The sequence below is a fragment of the Populus nigra genome, chromosome 8, assembly GCF_951802175.1.
Source record: "Populus nigra chromosome 8, ddPopNigr1.1, whole genome shotgun sequence".
In the NCBI taxonomy this organism is placed as follows: Eukaryota; Viridiplantae; Streptophyta; class Magnoliopsida; order Malpighiales; family Salicaceae; genus Populus; species Populus nigra.
In genome coordinates, this window is record NC_084859.1 from 18,081,593 (window position 1) to 18,103,314 (window position 21,722).

The window sequence follows — 21,722 nt, forward strand, 5'->3', positions numbered from 1 at the left end:
TGTCAATTTTTTTTTAATATTGAGCTAATTGAGAATTTGGTTTTGTAATTTTTTTTTAAAACATTGTTGATTGCTACAGTGTTTCTTCGCATTGTTTTTTTCTCCAAAATTATCTTTTTTTTTAATTTTTTAATATTGAGCTGGTTAAAAATTACAGTTACAATATATTAGGAAAGCATTGTAACTTTTTTTGAAAATTACTGTTGATTGCTACAGTGTTTTTTCCCATATGGTTTTTTTCTATTTTTATAATGTTTTTTTCTAAAATTATCTTTGTCAATTTTATTTTTTAAATATTAAGCTGGTTAAGAATTGCAATTATAAGTAAATACAAGTTTTTCCTCACAAAACATTATGGATTGATACAGTTTTTCCTCACATTGTTTTCTTCCAGTTTCTTTTGTGTTTTTTTTTATGATATTATTTTCCAAAATTATCTTCGTCAATTTTATTTTTTTTAATATTGAGTTGGTTAGAATTTAACTTTGTAATAAAGCTTAATCATGTGGAAAAAATATTGTAGCTTTACTCATAAAACATTGTGGATTACTACAGTGTCTCTCCGCATGGTTTTTTTTATAATTATTTTTCAAATTATCTTTTTTAATTTTATTTTTTTAATATTGAGTTGTTTGTAAATTATAATTACAAGTCATTACAAATAAGACTAAATCATGTAGGGAATCATTGTAGTTTTCATCACAAAACACTGTGAATTGCTATAGTGTTTCCAACATGATTTTTTTTTCTTTTTTTGGTGTTTTTTTTGTTTTTTTTTCTAAAATTTTCTCTGTTGATTTTTTTTAATATTGAGCTAATTAAGAATTTAGCTTTGTAATTTTTTTCTTTAAAACACTGTGAATTGTTGCAGTGTTTTCCCATGTGATTTTTTTATGATTTTTTCCAAAATTATCTTTGTCAATTTTTTTTGAATATTGAGTTGGTTAAGAATTATAATTACAATAAAACTAAATCATATGAGAAAAGCGTTATAGTTTTTCTCACAAAACACTGTGGATTGCTACAATATTTCTCTAAATGGTTTTTTATTTTATTTTATTGGGAAAAACGCTATAGTTTTCCTCACAAAACATTGTCAATTGCTACAACGTTTTTTCTCATGGGTTTTTTTCCTTCCAGAATTATCTTTGTTGGTTTTTTTTAATATTAAGTTGGTAGAGAATTTAGCTTTGTAATTTTTTTTCTTTTTATTAACTGAAAAGTTAAATTATGTGGCGAAAGCACTGTATTTTTCCTCACAAAACACGGTAAATTGCTACAAATCATTTTGTTCAGTCTCTAAGTTTTTGATCACCATCACAACTTTTTTTTCGTCATGAAATATTTGCTCCATCATACCTTTAATTTCTATTACTTATCTAGCGCTGGTTAACAATTATAACGCTATCAAGTACATTTGTTTTATAATCCTGCGACAGTGCGTGGACATGTCATCTCGTCAGTTACGAGTCCGTGTCAGGCTAACTTGGAAGCTTTAATTAAGAGATTGGAAATTAAACAGTAACTATGGAACCCTAAGAAACTAAAAATAAAGCTTTAATTAATTTGTATTATTTATCAAGAACCTGCATTCTACACCAGAAGAAGCAAGTTAATTAGCCATGCCTTTGCACATTACGATCGGTGAATTGGACTAGATAAAGCCATAATTAATTTTTTTTAATTAACATGGATGTCCGGGTCAGCTTGTGCGTACCTCGACTAATCTCACGGGCTCTGAAGTTAACGACCATGTAAGAATCTAATGGCTTTGAGGTTTATGAAACTCGAACCAGTGACCTTCAGGAAACAAACCTAGAGCATGACCAATTAAGTTACACCCCTCAGGATTCACAGTTATTTTTACAAATATAGATCTGTGTGTGTGATAAAAATCATATCATGCATGTATTAATTATTTTTTGTTCAAAGGTTAGTTTGTGAAAGGTAAGTTATGGTTTTGTTAATAATAATAATAACAATACCAAATTAAATCTTTGCTCCTCATTTTGAGAGCAATCAGAAGAGTCTTGTCCAAATTGATACAATCTAATACATAGTTATGTATTTAATAATTTTGCTATATATGAAGTAAGGTTTAGTTTTAATTTATTTAGTTGTTTGGTAATGAGGAAAAATCATTCAAAACCCAAAAAAATTTAATGATAAACAAAAAAAAGAAAGTGGGTTCTCATGACTTTTAATTTCCAATAATGTTGAAGATGTAAATTTAATGTCTATCCTTCCTCTAACTGTTTTATAGTTTCAACTCTTAAGTGATTCATAAATATGAATTTGACCCAATTTCTCTTAGGAAATGTTAGGTTTGTGTTTAATGCACATATTCTTCTCGTTAATTTTTCTTCCTCTTCCTCTTCTTTTTTGGCCTTCAGGCACTACTAACTAAACGGTTGGAGGTTTTGGCTATTTGATATTTATTTTGGTTTTTTCTTCATACGCAGTTGTATATATACATACTCGGGGAAAAAATAAAGAAATATTGTACAATACCATTCATCATAGCATTTATATACCTAGCCCTGTTGCTTCCACTTCTTTAATATTCTTTTGATTTACCGACCCTCTTTAATTTCTTAGAAGGAAATAATAGTGGACCACCCGATTCTAGCATTTCCATAGTTACAATATTATGGAAGCATTTCACTGGCATGCATGCATATTATTACTTTGATAAATGCTCGAGATAAAATGAAAATGCTCACCGCTAATATTAGCTTTATATATAGAATTGAATATTAAATTGCAGTCTGGAACTTATTTACTACAGTCAAGCTATGATGTGTTCCCAAATCTAAGCTATGAATAGGAGGTTTACGTTACATTCTTTATTTGAAAGCTTAGCAAAGATGAAGGAACTCCGAAGATGTTTAATTGGAATAGAACCTTGCAACCACTACAATCTAACTCGATTGATTAATTTCATATTCATGCATGAACGCCAAAAACACCACGACAGTATACCATAGAATGCAATGATATGCCTTTAAACCCTGTTTTTTTTTTTTCAGGAAAATATATAGCCGGCAGTAAGATAGAAAGATCTGCTTCTCTCTATTCGTCTTTGTGTTTAATTCTATGTCCAATTCTCGCCAACATATACAAACTTCAATTATAAGTATCCTTCTCCCATGCATGCAAACATGCTTCCCCATAAAAAAAGAAGAAGATATTTTGATACATAGTCATCAAAAACTAGATTTGACTTAGCAGGTGTACTTGATATCTCATCGATCCAGAATCTAACCTCGATTGAGTTTGCTTTCAAACTAAATTTGAAGTTGATCTAATTAAACTCAAATAATTTATGGATTATCTTGTGATTCAATTAATTTGGTTGGGATCAATTCTAAGAATTTTTTTCAAATTTTTAATTTAAAATAATAACGTTTTAGTTTTTCTTAAGTTTTTTTTAATTATTTCTTTTAAAAAATTCAAAACAATTTTGTTTTTAGAATATATATTGGTTAACCTATAAGTTGATCTGACTGACCGGCTTTAAACCAAATTTGATAACTATGCTGGCATTTATATTAGTTTTGAGTATTGAGCCTTTGTGTAGCAGAAAAATACACTATCTAATTAATTTGAGGATTTGTGGCCCGCTATGCATTTTCAGATTACGAACTCTCATGTTATCAATTTAATCCCCCCTAAAAGTCTCGTGTTATCCAAAATAAAATAAATAATATACTAGTGAAAGATGAATCCGTGTATATATCTCATACCGTGACATATTTTTCTGGTGGTAGTAAACGCCATTTGCTCCTTCATTATCTTGACGTTGAGCTTTATTGCCCATCTCCGGTTGTCTGCATTAAATATCAACGACAGAGCTGCTTTGCTCCGTCACTTGATGACTGGTCGAACAGACTGAACAGTGATACGCAAAGGCAAAGGCTCACCAGCCATGTCTTATGTTACTGGACCACTTCACAGTACTGTTCGAAACTGAGCTTTCCAGCAGGTGAACACATGTGGGCTTTGTTTTTGTCATCAGCTCTCTTGATGATCGACGGAAACTTTTATCAGAATTTTTCTCCTTGTAAATCTTGAATACGGTGGTAGTGGTGGTTGTTTTCCCCCCCGATGAATGCAAGTAATATCAGATAGGAGGTAAATTACAAAAATTATACATGCTGCTATTAATTTTTTTTTAAGAAAACAACTTAATTATAGTACTAGCTAGTTATATTTTTCAACAATCTCTCTAAAATATATTAAAGGACTCGAGTCGGTTGAAAAATAAATTGCAACTATAATTCACTCACTGTAACTAATGAACTTGATAGGTGAAAGACCATAAATTAATAACAATAATTAATGGAAAACAAATAACTGGAATTTGTCCCACAACAGCTAGCTCAGACAAAGAAGAAAAGAATCGTCAATTTTTTTCCAGGAATATAAGGTGGTTGTATATACACATATACATTTTGGACAAACTTAGGATCTCTTATAGATGAAATTAGCTGCTCAATTGCAATATTTGTAAGGTCCTCTGTGATTTACAGTGTGTTCTGTTGTATTGTTGCCTTTAATAATAATAATATTAATAATAATAATAATGATCAGATGAAAATTGGAGCTTTATTAATTATAGAATTGATTAAGTTTACCTCTCATAATTTCATTATATGAATTGAGCTTATCAGGATTGAATTATGGATTTTCTTCTTCTTTTTTCCAAATTAAACCATACATTTTGATTAGACATGGACACACAATAAAACTTATCGATGATGAGCTCGTTTTTAACTCAAAAACCTAAGATATGAGATTATAGATTGTGATAATTTTTTTTTTAAAAATCAAAATAAATTATAAAATTTAATTTTCAATAAACTCATTGTTAAAGATTCGAACAAAAAAAATAGAACATAATAAAATGACCCGAGTCTACCCAGATTAAATAACAAAACACGTGACCTGAGTTATAAGACCAGAATAACCTTATAGGAAGCAAACTAAAATAAATCATGAAGACTAATTCATAATCAATCCTGAAAGATAAAAAAAATATCAATTCAAAAAAGATAAAAAAAAATTGAATTAACTTTATTAACTTGCCAAACCCACTACTTGAATCATGAGACCGATATAATCTCATAAACAGCAAACCAAAATAAATTATAAAATCTAATTTTCAATCAAAATAATTTTAAAAGATGAAATTAAAAAAAAATTATAAATTAAAAAAATTAAAAAAAAAACTCAAGTCAACTCATTAAACTCGTAAGTACTTGAAGATTTAAACAATATATACTAGTTGTGAATCAAGCATGAGAAGAAATGTTTAAGCTTAAATGGTAAAGCTAGCATGGGTTTTTGCCTAGCATAATTGTCATGCTTAACATATTAAAAAAGATCTGGTGAAGATCGAGCAATGCGAATTTCTTATAAGCGGCGACAGTACTGCTGACCAATTTATTTAGCACCCTCTTGTTCTTTGTTTTAAAACAACAGGAGGTCCACGATGAGAGTCGTTGATGATGTTCAAAACTGGTCGGAATAGGAATCACGACGGTGATCTGGTCAGATAGCCATGGACGTCGGGCAGTTTTGGAAACCGTGGCTTCATCATATGATCAGTAAGCCTAACCAAGAAAACAAAAAGTTGAAGACACCAAGAGCAATGAGTGTAATCTAAGGTATGAGATCAATTACTCTTCCTATTCATGAGATAAACTGACGTGTTTGTTAAAGAACCATTTCAACTATCAAAGAACCATCTCAACTCAATAGCTAAAATTGTTAAGTGAGGTTCAAAGATATGATTTATATTATTCTCTAATTCACCCCCTCAACTGAAAGCCCTTTGAGCTTGAAACTTGCATAGACTCAAATTACCTTGTGCTTAATTTTTATCAAATAAATAGGGGTGGTGAAATTCAAACTCGTGACCACTTGGTCATCAAAGCTCTGATACCTTGTCAAAAAATCATCTTAACCCAATAACTTAAACTGTTAAATGAGATCCTAATATATGATTTATATTATTTTTTAATAGTGTTTAGTTAAGAAATAATTGTACATGGACGAGAAGTTTAGTAGCAAATTGTTGACTATCTCTTTATTCAAAGGTTCAATTACCATATTAAAATATGAAGCTCAAATTAACCACACTTTTAGAATTAACATTGATTAAATCTGCAATAAAATTCTGTCAACTTATTATTTTGATCAATACGGTGTTTGTTTTTATTTTTAGATAATGATTATTTTTTTTTCATGTAATTAGGTTGACTAGCATAACAAGTCATGTAATTAATAGTAATGTGAAAGGATTTCAATCAATCAATACTTGACTTCATTGAGATTAATTAGCATGTTGGGTCAAAATATAAATATAAATATAAATAATCTGTATATATATAGATAGATAAATGTATAATGGGAAAAATTGAATAATCAGCAGGAAATTAATTCACTATCCCTTCTTATAACTTGAAAGGAATAAAAGAGGGTATGAAAAGCATTGTTATGAACCCAACTTTGCTGGTTGATCCAATGACTATGGTTGGATGTAAAAATTTTTTATTAGAAATTGATTTTATTTTCTAGATTAAAATTCTGTTTGATTTTTTAAAAATAAATTTTAAATGATATTATTTTAAATTTTAAAAATAAAATTTTTAAATTAACTTAAATCAATGTCTCATAAACTTATCCAATCTATGTTATGTTTTGGACCTTGTGCATCAATCCAATTGAGTTTAATAATTATGGAGTTAAAAAGAGTTGAGTTCAACTAAAGTAAACTTGAATTGTAAAAATAAATTATAAAATCATAAGTAATGTAGAATACAAATTCTACTCAATAAAGCAATAGCAAAAACTAATGCCGATCAAAATAAAAGAAAAATTTCATATTAAACATAAATAAAGAGCATAAAAAACCCCGAAACCTAACCTATCAAGAAAAAATTTCCCTTTACAGGAAAAAGACACCAAAATAATCCCATAGTCTTGAACAATAAGCTTATAGAAAAGTCATGGTATAGAAACAACACAAATTCCATGAAACAAACAACACAACTATCCATATTGACTTATTTCACTAGTTAATAAGAGAAATTAAGCAAACACTAACACCAGAAACAACAATAATCTATGTCACATCCACATAATCGATCCGTTCTGAAACCTAAAAAAAAGAGAGGAAATGATCCAATGCATTCAAACACAAATAAGCCCATAAGCCAGACAAAGGGATGTCAATTAACCAAAAAGAAAAAAAAATAAAATCCTCGTACTGATGAAAATAAATGACATCAACATAATCCATATCCAAATTGGGGTTGCTGTGTCCAGAGACCTGGACCAAAGAGTTTACCAACTTTCCTCCCTTTATTTTTTTAAAGGATGTTGTTGCTGGTGGTGCGTATAAATCCTTAGGCTGTGGAGGAGATGATAGCTTGTGGATCTCAGGTTGCTCTATCATCGATAATGATGATCGTGGTGTCGTGAGAGATGAAAATAAAGTTTGGTTCGTCGATAAGGAGTAGATGAATGATCGAGTCTATTGGGATTGTGACGGAGTCACCGTGCGTGTTGTTGTTGTGGCAGTGGAAAACAATCGGTCAAGGCTAGTGGAGCGGTTGTCGTGGAAGGTGAAGATTGAAGAGTACTCCTTGAATTTTATTTCCAATGAAAATGTAAAATTAGTATTAAAATCACGAGATTACCGATTTTAATTTTAGTCCGTGAGTTTTATTAATTTTTTATTTTTTAAAATAAATATATATTTACTTGTAAAATCTAGCGATTTTGACAATCTTGTTTTTGCCCCATCTCGGCCCTTTAATTCCGCGGAAAAACAACCAAACAGCCCTTGGCCAAAACCCAAAACCCAACAGTGAAAGCAAGGGCATCATGGTAAAAGAAAAGAAACTAGGAATAAAACATTTTAAGGTTAAGTCACCTGATTGCCCAAATCCGAAATAGTCAGGTGGATAATCAGAAGCCCTTTTCACTTTATCGTTCGACACGTGGAACTTACCCTTCCTCCTTTACATTGATTCCTCCAATGCCCCGATCTTCTCTCTTTTTCAAGTACACTTCCTTTCTCCAATCTGACTTGTTCTCCACCGTCCATCCATTCTCCCAAGTTCACCACACAATTTAAAGCCCCTGTAGCTAGGAACAGTACACCTTCGTAGATTTATGATTTGTTTCGTGAAGCCATTCTGTTTTATCAATTGTTTTTATTTTAAAACATATTAAATTAATATTTTTTTAGTACTGATATAAAAAATTAAAAAATTTTAAAAGATATTTTTTAATATATTTTTTATTAAAAAAATACTCTCACAAAAATATCTTTTACCGCGTTATCAAACAGTTGCTTTTTGAAAATAAAATAAAATAGAGGCTGTCAGTGTCATTCTTAATTACTGGGAACCCCTTTTCTACTGCTATATATTATTCTTACTAACTAGTGTTAATTTCTCAATAATAATAGAGTAATTCTTAAAAATTTCGAGGGATGGGTTACTCTTTCTTTTGTTGATTAATTGTGTTAGTGAGATTTCTAACAAGGGTGAACATAGATTAAGTGATACTAATAAAAGTGTTGGTGATTGGGGAAGGGGTGAGAGAGAGAGAGAGAGGAGAAGAGAAGCCTTCTTCTGTGTGTGGAGAATTGTTGGGATTTGTTGACTTGAGTGCTAAAATAAAAGAAAGATTTTTTTGAAGGAAAGAAAGAAAGGAGAAATTATGGGGAGAGGTAGGGTTGAGTTGAAGAGAATTGAGAACAAGATCAACAGGCAAGTAACATTTGCAAAGAGAAGGAATGGACTTTTGAAGAAAGCCTATGAGCTTTCCGTTCTTTGTGATGCAGAGATTGCTCTCATCATCTTCTCCAATAGAGGAAAGCTGTACGAGTTCTGCAGTAGTTCAAGGTATCACCAAAACAAACCAATTTTTGTACACGTCGACACACACAAAAAAAGAGGAAAGCTTCTCTCTTTTACCTCTCTCAGCTTCCTTCACTCTCTCAGCTAGCTAGATCGATTTGATCAGTTTTTCTTTGACCCCCTTTTTGTTTCTTGTTTTGAAACCTTCTTTAGATTTTCAGGGCTTGGGAAGTTGATTTTTTCTGTTTCCAGAGTTGGGTTTTTTAAGCTTTTGTTTTGAGAATTGAAAAGAGAGAGATGGAAACAAAAGTTGGTTTCTTTTTGTTTCCGTTTCTGTGAATGTCTCGGCGTTTATAGCAGGTAGAGTGTGTTTGTGGTGGTATTGATGTTAGATCTGCAACTGGAAAACAATAAAAAAGAGAGATAAATATCTCTTCAACTGTTATATTGACTCAACTCTATCACTCTCGTTTTTTTTCCCGAAGTCTTTTGCCCTTTCCCCTTCTCTTTTCCCTCTTGGCTTACTATCTGAATTTTCCATTAGTAAGTTCATTTTTCTTCTTGGAAAGTGAAATTCGGATGATCCATTGCTTTTCAAACTGTTCAAAGCCCACCAAGCTATGCAATTTTGAGTTTTCTTCTTAATTTAACAAGCTAAGAGTTTTAATGCATCTTTTTTCTTTTTTATCACTCTTTTCCTTTCATTTTCTCTTCAGGATCCAACATAGCACCGTTATTACACGAGTTCAGAGACAATCTTCTCTTCTTTCTTCTTTCTTCTCTCATTTTCTTTGTTAATAATCTTTGAGAGTGTTGGCCCTTTTCATTTAACCTTTTTGAGGTTAATTTGGCCTTCAGTTGTTCATTTTAGATCCAAATTAACTTGGTTTTCGCCGAGGAAGTAAAATTTTCTTGAGTTTTGATTGAAGAAAGTTGGCAAGTCAGCTGATCCTGCTCTCTCTCTCACTTGCAATCTATGAAGCTTAGGGTTTTTCTTCAATTTACCTTTATTTTTTCATTCCATGTCTTATTTGCTTTTCTGTGTGATGAATTTTTAATTTTTTAGATTTTTTACCAACTACCTCACAGAGTCTTCACATGTTAATTTCAAGAATATTTTTTTTTGTTATGATTAAGATTAATTACATGATGGAAAAGACAGGTTCTCAATAGTTCATGCTCTCTACCCCCATACCTTTTGCAGCAGATTTTTCTCCTTTTTTTTTTTTTTTTTTTTATGAATCGAGAAGAATGAGACATTTTGCCTCCGCTCTTTTCTTCAGATTAGTCCTTTCACATAGGAGCATCCATTCTTTCCATTAGATCTTCAACTCTCGCCTTTCTGTTCCTGTGGAGAGAGAGGCTTTTCAATCATAAGAACTGATGGAGACATCTAGGGTTTTGATCTTTCCAAAGCTGCTAGGATCTTAGGGTTTTTTTATATCTACAGATCAGAGATCTCTGAATTGTCCTCTTCCATTCAGATCAGAAGTTATACCAGTAATGTTGAGTTTTCGAAGTCCGTAAGTGAGTTTTAGGGTCCTAGGGGTGATCAATCTAATGTCCATGGATGTTCTAATTCCTCTTGATAGGTAGTTCCTTTTTTTTCTTGTACAATTAACAGTACCCTTAATTCCAGTCCAATGTTATATTTCATGTTCTTGATTACGCTAGGGTTTTGTGCGTACTTTGTACGATGTGACTGTTTATGTCAAAACAATTTTAATTAACTAAGCTTTTAATTAAGATAGGGCTAATCACTTTTCTTCTATTGAATTATTGGACCAATTAGGAGATTTGTTTTTTGGAATTATTGCTTGATTGTTTTTAGAAAAATTACAAAAAAATAGATGAAATAAAATCTCTTAATTAATTTATAGTGTGTGTTATGATAGATTCCATCTCCTGTGCCTTAATTAAGCTTTAATTTCAGCTTAGAATTGCAGTATTTATTTTCTTTCGTGATAGAATAAAATTCCAGAACTGCAAAAGCAACCACACTTTCGTGGAAAACAAATTATGAAAAGAAAAGTGTTTTATCTGGGGTGGGGATAATTCTACTGTCAATTTAATTTCTTATCTTTGACCACCATCCTTCATCAAGCCGTGCTCAGTCGTTGTTCTTTTTAAACTTCATTGCTCAAATCATCATCATTTGTCTCCCAGTATACTGTGTTAGCCGCTTAATTGCTTGAAAATTGGCTTCCCATTTCGGCTGTCATCAATAACATGACCATACCTCTACGCAACCCAATTTATTTTTCAAATTTCATCTAGAAACATCCAAATTTTGTTTTTTTGTTTCCAATCAAGAGTTTCTTAATTAGGAAGAGGGTGCTCTTCGTATCCTTTCGGGTGACCTTACTAGCCAAGAAAAATTATTGTTTTACATTTAAGGACTCAAATAGATCTAGTTTAGTAACAATATTAGGAAAAGAAAGCTCTATCTGTAATAAGAGAGAAACACAATCAATTTGTTAAATTTTAAATTTAATGATCAATTCAGATCGTTTCAAACCTTTTCACATGCATGTATTACGTTTAAACTGGAAAAAAAAAATAATCCATTAGAAAAATATTTGGCCAACTTTATGTCAATTACCATGTCGTAACTACACTACAGGATCTCTCTCTCGTTGTGAATCGTTTGGTATTAGTATCCATTGTCGAAAGAAATTTCTTGAGTTAATAACAACACGAATTGTAAATGTGTTTTGGTATTAATTTAAACAGGAGAAGTATGAAAATCTCACACTATCTGAAAAGGATTGTGCTGAAAAGAAAACCCTTGCTATATATATTGTCCCCATACCTGTCACTACATGCTGTTACAATTTTCAATCTCGATGATTAGATTTTAAGATTTAAAAATTACTGATTGATACTATTGTTGGTTCAGCATGCTCAAAACTCTTGAGAGGTACCAGAAGTGCAACTATGGAGCACCAGAGCCAAATGTGTCGGCAAGGGAGGCCTTGGTATTTAAATTTAGCTTCTCCTTTAATTTTCTTTGCATTTCTCTCTCTCTGCTGGTCCTTAATATAATCCTTCAAAATTTGAACTTTAGTGATTTTATAAAAGCAATCAGGTTTGCATGACAGTTAACATTGCAATGAAGAAAAAAATTCCTAAAATTATCACAGAGTATGGATATATGATGCCCTTGAGATGTATTTCAGAACCAAAATGTTTGAGGGGGAAAATTATTTATTTTGTGCTGATTATGACCAATATTTATGCAGCAATCATATTTATTTCAGCCAGTTAGATTCTCTTGAACTGTGTTTGTTCTCTTACAATGTTGAATTAACTAAGTTAATAGTATCTTTCGTGACACATAACAGTACTTGTGCTTTAGCTGTTGCAATCTGTTGCTGCAGCTTTTCTTTTCTTGTGTTCTTCTCCAAGCAAACTGGCCTTTACGGTGCTCTTTAATAATATATAGGAAATTAAAACGCTATCCTGGGCTCCTGGCTCCTAAAAACATCAATAACAAAGAACGACGCGACTGCCTAATAAGACTGAAGTGAAATCCTGTGCAGTGACAAGAAGCAAGTGTATAGCAAACTGTAACCAACAGTAATTGGTTGGTGAAGATTTTGCCAAGTGTGATACAGTTAGCAGTGGTCTTTAAAACCTACGTATAATACCATGTCCTTAGAACACATTCTCATGGTACTCATGATTAATGCCATTTTTATAATTGAGGGAATGCAAACCGCTTTTTGGCAGCTGCAAAATGTCCTTTATCTTAGAGAATTTGGAGAAAATTATTTCAAGGAAAGGTATTTTTGGCTTCAAATCGTATTAGTTTCACTATGCTTAATTTTTTTTTATTTTTTAAACCATTCTCAAGCCATGATTATTTTTTATTGCTGTCCATCACTATCACTATTTTACTTTAGAAAATGCTAGAGTGCAGATTTTTTACCCAAACTCATGACCCACTAACATGAATAATTTAATTCTATTTTTTCCGTAGATAAGCAAGTATCATTATATATATATTTCTATGGAAGAGGCAAAGGATGATAAAGACAAAAATGAATTTGCACACTTCAATGATTCATTAATTTTTAGGATTTAATCTTTTTATTTGATTTGATTAATTATTTTTTAATTTATATTTTATAATGCTAGTGTCGATCGATAAGGGTTTGAATCACTTTATCATGATTCCTTTGTTGTCCGAAGATTTAGAGGTCAAAATAAAATCATATATTAAGCATAAATATATAAGGTAGCACTTGAATCAATAAAGATCTTAGCATACTTCTTAACACATCAAAACAATTATTATACTTAAACTATATAAAAAAAGAGTACACGTGAGTTAAAGATCTTAAAATTTGATTAAGATAAAAATATATTATTGTTATTGATTAATCATTTATCATTAAGATTTTATTGTTGTTCTCAGTGCAAACATAATAATATCAATAATTATATTAGCTAAGATTTTAACATCATTTTATTTAGTTATTTTTTTAAACAAAATTCACGAACTCAACAAATAAAACTCAAAATTCTCAACAAATGTTAAGAACTTCAAGAACTTAAGCTATAGGTTAGAGAAAAATGGGGCAAAAACTAGAGATAAAAGAAACTGGAATACATAAGAGAATAAGGCAAATGAGTTATTGAAATATATGCAAACATCTCTCATTCAACCCTTATTTATACTAATTTTTGGAATCTAAATGATGCATAATTAGTTATGGTAGTTATCATAATTAGTTTTTGCCATTTTTCTATTATTACCTGCCATAAACAAGTAAACAATTGATAATTTTTGCTTGAAAAATAATTTGTTTTTACTTATAAAATAAAAAAATTTTAAAAGTGGAAGGTTCTTGTTCAAACTGTTTATTCATAGACTTGGTTAAAAAATAATTTTTTATGGGCAAAAAAACTATTTTATAACAAACTCGTATCTAAGTCTATAATAGACAAACAAAAAATAACTCCTTTTAGTCTAAAAAATTATTTTATAGTAAACGCGAACCTAAATCTAGTATTAGGTGCTAAGGTGTCAGATGCTTGTGGCTTAAGCCTTAAGCTTACTTTACATAAACTTATTTGTAACTTTTCAACTTCCCATTATATGAACTACATATCTTATATTTTTTTTTTTCAACTGGAGATAAAAGGTTTTAGGTTTCATAAAAATATATCTATCAAGAGTTTTTATAAATTAATTTCTTATTCATCCATAATTTGTTTTAATCATGTCAATATTTCATATTAAAAAACTTTTATTGAAGAATAATTTCTAATAAAATTTTAACTCCAAAAGTAAGGGGACCACACTTTAATTTGGCCTCAAATATGCCTACTAACCATTTTTTTTTTTTTTTAAGTTATCTCATATAAATAAAAATTAACTAACCAATAATAAAGACTCAAAGATTTATAGAGGCATAACGATTTAGTACATCACTACATTAAGATGGATGGCTTTTGGCTTCTAACATTCCTTACTAAAATAGTATCGGATTTACTTAGCTAAATAATAAATTTATTTCTTGAATTATTCAACATTTCATGTTTTTTTTTCTAGATAAGCATAAGCACAACAATGCCTTAATAAGATGAATACAAAAAATATGTAAAATACAAAGACGCTCGATACCCAAAACACCATTGTTGTTTAAAATAAGCCCTCAAGAACATCCCAAACTTTGTTCCTCTCAAATCCAAGCCATGAAGTCACATATTCTTCTCACACCATGGTTTGCAAATTTATTAGCTATATGATTAGCCTTACACGAAACATGACAAAAAGATAAAGAGTCCAATTGCGAGGAGAAACTAGATGCTAGAATAAAAGGTTCATGAAATATCCATGCCTGATAGATTACTTATTCATTCAATTTACCACAAACAAAATTAAATTCAAATATGAAATTTCTACCAAAAAAAATCATCTCGTGTAGAAGATAATTCAAGAGTTTTAATTATAGTAAGTAATTCAACCTTATTTGAATCCTTAATTCCCACAAGAATAGAGAAAAAACCTATCACAAGACCATTATGATAATGAAGAACCCCACTTATACCATCAAGACCAGGTTTCCTAATAGAAAAGCCATCAACATTTCACTTAAGTGCATCTGGTTCTAGAAGATACCATAAAATAGAAGGTCTAGAACATATGGTATTTGATGAACAAACCAATCAACCTTTTATGTAAACTAAGATAATAATACTTATACAGTTATCTACTTAAAGATTTCTTTTAGTTCTCACAGTTGTATTCATTTTGTCCATGAACAACACATGACTTCATGAGTACTTTAGATAATTTATTTATTTTTAATTCTCAAAGAAACAACCATATTTATCATTTATATAGATGATTTTTATTAAGATTATTTTTATACACTATATTTGATAAATTAAGATATAAAAATCATTAAGAGCACAACTCGTCCTTTGTCATGTTGCCGCTGACATCTTTTTCATATAAATAGGTTGGAAAAATAATGATTTTTTAGTGCTACTAAAAATATTATATGACTTTTTTTTTTTTAACCTAGAACTTGAGATTTTTAGTAAACTAGATTGGGTTACCATATTTACAATTTTTCATTTTTAAAAGTTTTAAGCTTATTTTCTTCAATTAATTATACACAAGCTTTTTCGGTAAATCTTTAATTAGCAGATCTGCCAGATTTTTTTTTACTTTACATAATCAACAAAAATAATCTTATTTGAGAACAAATATTTAATGATATTATATCTAAACTTATTATTAAACCTGCTTTTGATTTGTTATCAAATATACCCATTCACTATGTTTTTTAAAACAAAAATGTAACACCTTTTACTTTAGAAGTGAATAGAAAAGCTTCGTGCTTATATTTCGAGCATGCTGCATTTATTATATATGTATATGCGTGTGTTGTAAATGATCGGTTTTTATCATAGAAGTAACAGGTAGTCTCCATCAAGAGAATGGAGAACAAAAACCTTGTCAAAAAAATTGAAAATGGCATTTATGGACTATATATATATAGATGTTCAGGAAGCTAGTAATTTAATGTATTATATTAATTTGGAGCATGGCATGGATAATATTCTCAACATTATCAATAGTATGTTGACATATTTTGGCAACTGCCTCGTCAAGAAGTACTGATAGTTCAGTGCAATTGCATTACTATGTAATGCAAAATTTATTACCATAATCTGCAGGTATTTTGAATCATTCATGCTCAAATGGGTTTTCTTGCTGTGGCTGCAGGAACTGAGTAGCCAGCAGGAATATCTGAAGCTTAAAGCACGCTACGAAGCTCTGCAAAGAACCCAGCGGTGAGAGTGCCTGAAGCAACAGTGTTTAAAATTAATGTACTCTTAGAAGGCTGATACTGATTTGAAAGTGACCTTATCTATGCGCACATAATACTGAAATCTGATTTTGATATTTAGTTCTAACACACTAAATATGTCATTGGCGTCGCACCACAGGAATCTTTTGGGAGAAGACCTTGGCCCTCTGAGCAGCAAAGAACTTGAATCACTTGAAAGACAGCTTGATATGTCATTGAAGCAGATCAGATCAACAAGGGTATTTAATCTGAGTATAGTTTGAAGATAGAAGGATACCTGCATACATCTAACTACTGAGTTTGTGTGTGTGTGTGTGTGTGTGTGTGTGTTATCAAACTCAGTAGTTAGCGTTCTGATTAATAAGTAAAATTCTGAGAATAGAACACATAGACACTTACAGTTAAAAGTGCCTGAATGCTATATTTGACTTGGCTGCACACAAACAAGTAATTATTATATGTAATATAGCACTTGACACTAATTAGCATGCAGTATATATCTCAACTTTATAATTTCTCTTACCGTTCTACAGACCCAGTACATGCTGGATCAGCTCAATGATCTACAGCATAAGGTACGGAAACTTCTGAAACTTCCTTGTTGTCTATTGATTTTCTTCTCTGGCTCTTTCCACTTAACCCCAGCATTACATGCAGGAACACATGTTGACTGCAGCTAATAAGTCTCTGAAAGAAAGGGTACGTTACATTTCCAAATTAGGTGGAAGGAAGTTAGTTTAGAAACAAGAACCCCTGGATTTAATTTAAGTCAGAAGTTTGTGTTAGATGAAAATGGAAAGTACTGCTAAGCATTAAGTTACTTTCATAGATTGAACATAAATTAGTCCAATTCATTTGATCTCCCCTGTCAAGAATAGCATGAGTATGATGATGACATGATGGTTGGTATATATGTTTAATTTTGCAGTTGATGGAAGGCTACGAAGTAAATTCACTCCAGTTGAATCTAAGTGCAGAAGATGTGGGTTTTTCTCGACAACAAGCTCAACCCCAAGGTTATGGATTCTTTCATCCTTTGGAGTGCGAACCAACATTACAAATTGGGTATGTCTGGTCTCTTAGTCTGATCCTTTCTGTTTTACAACCTATCAGCCGGATACATAACATGATGGTCATTGGAAAAAACAATGAATGTGCTTATTTTATATAAGTTATATCACTGTAAGCCATCGTTTCAATGTTGTAGAACCAGTTTGCAGTGCTAAAACAAAAAGGACGAGGAGGATTTGGCTTACTACAATTTAATTTTGAATTGCAGGTATCAGCCTGACAGTGCTATAACAGTGGTCACTTCTGGCCCAAGTATGACTGCTTACATGCCAGGTTGGTTACCATGATAGGAGGACTACCGCGCGCGGTTCCCAGTCATGGAATGCATTTCCTCAACAGCAAGGTTGATTACCCATTGTTCAGAAAATCTGCGCGTCTTGTATGTTACTGATGAAACAGTCTGTTATTATGAGGTGGATCAATCATTTATCATAATTCTACTGCACCTAGGACCAGTGCAAGTAATGCTTTGTGTGTGCGTGTGCAAGCACTGTGCTGCTGCTTTCTGCAGTTGCAGGCTCTCTCTCTCTTCTTCTTTTTTTATAATTATTTTTATGAAGAATAATTCTCCTTTGTATGCAAGACCAAGAAATTTAAGGTGTTTCTATCTATCCTTTCGTGACTCGTCATGTTTAAGGATTAAAAAAAACACATAATAGGGCTTTGGAATTAACTAAGAAGAAGGATATTGCTAGTTAGATAAAGATTCCTGACATGTATTCGTTGACTGTGGGTGTATATTGACTTTGAAAGAGTCCGATCATTTTTGAAAGCAGGCTCGTGGAGGAGAATATCGTTAGCATATCTTCATGGCGAGAAAAACTTGTATGAGCCTGGATCGTATTAATTAATTATAACTATGGGATGCTAGGTAGGCTGGTGCAACTTTGGGGCTCTTTTTTGTACTGTGAAAAGTGAGTTTTATTTAGAAATGCTTTGAGGTATTATTTTTTATTTTTTAAAAATATTTATTTTTTATATTAATTTATTAAAATGATATAAAAAATAAAAATAATAATAATTTAAAACTAAAAAAATTCAAAATCCAATATAACCGCAATGCCACCAGCGTTTATCAGTTTATCAAATTATCTCCCTCGCATAAGCCATGTCATTCGTTGTCGGTCATTGTTGAGGGTGACCGATTGACAGACCATCACAACCAATCAAACCACCTAGATTTTCATGGCTAAGATTGCCTTGCAATTTTGATTGAAATTACATCAACTCAAATTATTATTATTATTATTATTATTATTATTATTATTATTTCATGAAATTGATTGACATGATGTCCATGATAACTAATGAATATTCAACATGGACAACAATCAATTGCTATGAGATCTTGATTCGCATGTTACTTCAAGATCCGGCAACTCAAGCTGTAAAGCAATGTACAGTGAATCCAAAAAAAAAAAAAGGGAAAAATTCTAGCCTCGCATGGATTACTTGGAGGTGAGCACTGTGGTAAAGATTTGTCAATTCAATCTTTTTTTCTGAATTTTTTTTTCAAATTCTCCAGCCCGAATTAACTTTTTGATTCTCCGAATTATATTTTAAAAAATATAAAAAAATGATTTTTCAAAATAATCCGAAATCTCTTTTTATTTCACTGTATTTTCTTTCTTTTCCAATCTAGTAACAAATTACTTTTATATATATATATATATATATATATATATATATATATATATATATATATATTACAGGTAATTCGGGTTTTCCGATATTATTTCGAAGAAATGCCCAAATTTCTATTTTCCAAAGGATTTTAAATAATGCTCACCCCTGCATAGATTCTAATTCTCCAAGTAAAGTTGTGGGAAGCCACATTGTTACGACAAGCTTGTGTAAGGCCCGCAACTTTGCGGCTTACACCTGGCCGGCCCAAGCCCGTTTGGAGCTTATGCTGGACAAGTTTTCTTAGCACCGGCATCATAGTGGACTTGTCACCTTGGTTTATACAAAATAATTATGCTTCACTTCGTAAACCCAAACATGTTTATGGGCCTCACTCGTAATGTAACTACTTAGGGCCCGTTTGCTATCATTCAAGTTTTTATTGTTTTTTAGTTTTCGAAAAATATTTTTAAAGCTTTCAGTGAAAGAATTTTAATCATTTGTCTGATATTTATTCCATGTGTTTTGAAAATCATTTTCAAAAATTCTTTCAAGAAAATGAGTTAGCCCACTCAAAATGCTTTTCTACTTCTTCATTATCACCATCACTAAAATTACTTATATTATTTTTTATTATTATCATCGTTAATTTAATTATTTTTTAATCATTATTTCTTTTTATATGAAAAATAAGACAATAAAATTTTTAAATTTCCTTCATGTTCAATTTTATTATTAAAAAAACGGTGTTGAAATTAAAACATCATTTTGATTCCTCACTCTGATTCCTCCATTTTTATTTTGTATCTTCCGTTCTCAATAATTAAAGAATAAAAAATAAATGATCATGTTTAAAAAAATCAATAAAAAATTTCAAGAGTATACATAAATCATTAAATAAGAAAAATCTACTGTAAAATCATACAGGCTATTATAGTTCAATAACATGCAATCTCCTACAATCATTATTATCTTTTCCTATTAAAAAATATTTTTGTTAAAGAATAAAAGAAGCTAAAACTCCCTAGAAATCACTATAGATGCACACTTATAATTTATAAACACTGTTTATTGGAATGGAATAGTATAGTGACGATTCTTCCCCTCCATTCATAAAGCTTAATCATAGTTTTTAAACCTCGTTCGGTCTAAACTCCGGATTCTAGGTTTTGACTTGATCATCAGGTCGTCCAAGGTAATTTTTATTTTTTAAAAAAATCAAAACGATGTTATTTTAGTAAAAAAAAAGTTAACAGGTTGCAACCAGGTTTTTTCGGTTCACCGGGTCAACCCGCAGGGTCAGCCGGGTTACAATCAATTTTGACTTTTCTTATTTTTTCTGAAACACGGCACGGTTCCAGCCCCGGGTCGGCCGGGTTTCAAAACTATGAGCTTGACACTAACTTTTAGGGGCATTAAAATCTTTTTACATGGATTATTTGTCATTTTTAAATTGACCGGGGACAAATATATCTTTTTCAAGGGTATTATTATTATAGTGTCGATTAAGGGCAATTTGATATTTAACTAGGTATAAAAAATAATAAACAATTAAAATACACAATAAAACAACTATAATGCCCATAAAATAAATAAAAATCAAACCTGAAGCCAGTGGTTTTATATAAAACACTGTAAAAAAATTAAAAAAAAAACCATTAACTTCAAGGTTATATATATATATATATATATAAACATCCTAGGGGATAATTCATGTTTGGATAAATAAAAAAATATGAGTGCAATTATACAACATGACATTAGAAGACGAATGAAAGATGATTACACACTTTAGGCGACACATGTTGTTTTCTAGAGTCCAAAAATACCCTTCCACCATATTATTAGAAGCGTCGTTGTGTATTTTTTTTTTGTTGGTATGATATATGTCTCAAGTAATGATTCATTTTATTGTTAGTGGCCCCTTTTTTTTTCCCTCTTCTTCCTTAACAAACACAACTCGACCTTATTTATAATTAGTACTTCAACTTTAATAATTATTCATTTGATTTATAATTTTTATTCTTATTATTTTTGTATAAGTTTTTTTTGTTTTTAATTTTATCTTTTAATAATGATTAACTAAATATTAAATTCTTTATTTTAATCCCTATTATTTTGATTTTTAATTTTTTCTTTGATTTTTTTATAAAAATTTTATTGATTTTTAATTTCATCATTTAGAGATAACATATATTGTGCAAAATATAAAATGCTTTTTATTTGAAAAAACATGCACAACAAAATATAATAATCTTTAAACAATATTAATCCTGGACTCATCATTTAGAGATAACATATACTGTGCAACAGTGTTTTAAAACCCGGACCGGCCCGGCGGGTTAACCCGGGACCCGGCCGACCCGGGCCTGGAACCGGTCCGGGTGGAGGCAAAAACCCGCTCGGGAATTGGCCCGGTGAAACCCGCGAGACTCGGTCCACCCGGTTAAACCCGGGTGAGACCCGGCTGTCTATTTTATATACGTATATAAGCTAAACAACGTCGTTTTTGGCTTTAGCAGAAAACCTAATCCCTATCTCTCTTCAAAGTTCACAGCAGCCATATCAGTTGCAGATTAGTTGTAGATCAGTTTAAGCCGCACGCAAGCCGTAAGTCTCCATCTCTCTCTCTCCTTCCAAAACCTAAAAAATAACACAGAACACTAAAGTAAAAGAAAACAAAACCTATTCTTCTGTTTCTGTCTCCAAAAACCCTTGCTTCTTCTATCATGCCTTCATAACAGTAATTGTAATACGCAGATCCAGTAACAAACCAGAAGAAGAAATAAAGCCCGAACTCTTGAAGACCTGGAATGGCTAA

At 31.0% G+C, this 21,722-nt stretch overlaps 1 protein-coding gene across 1 annotated transcript; it reads left to right on the plus strand.

The window, feature by feature from the left end:
• Positions 1-8,736: 8,736 nt before the first annotated feature.
• LOC133700344 (agamous-like MADS-box protein MADS4) lies at positions 8,737-17,565 on the plus strand. The gene is made up of 8 exons (XM_062123843.1): positions 8,737-8,921; positions 11,776-11,854; positions 16,123-16,190; positions 16,347-16,446; positions 16,741-16,782; positions 16,865-16,906; positions 17,136-17,272; positions 17,487-17,565. The coding sequence occupies exons 1-8, from the start codon at positions 8,737-8,739 to the stop codon at positions 17,563-17,565; spliced, it is 732 nt and encodes a 243-aa protein (XP_061979827.1).
• The last annotated feature ends 4,157 nt before the right edge of the window (positions 17,566-21,722 follow it).

Bases quoted from the DNA above. Each gene is read 5' to 3' on its own strand.
- LOC133700344 (XM_062123843.1), top strand. From the start codon at position 8,737: ATGGGGAGAGGTAGGGTTGAGTTGAAGAGAATTGAGAACAAGATCAAC. The intron at 8,922-11,775 runs GTATCACCAAAA...TTGTTGGTTCAG, and splicing joins GAGTTCTGCAGTAGTTCAAG to CATGCTCAAAACTCTTGAGA. The intron at 16,191-16,346 runs GTGAGAGTGCCT...GTCGCACCACAG, and splicing joins GCTCTGCAAAGAACCCAGCG to GAATCTTTTGGGAGAAGACC.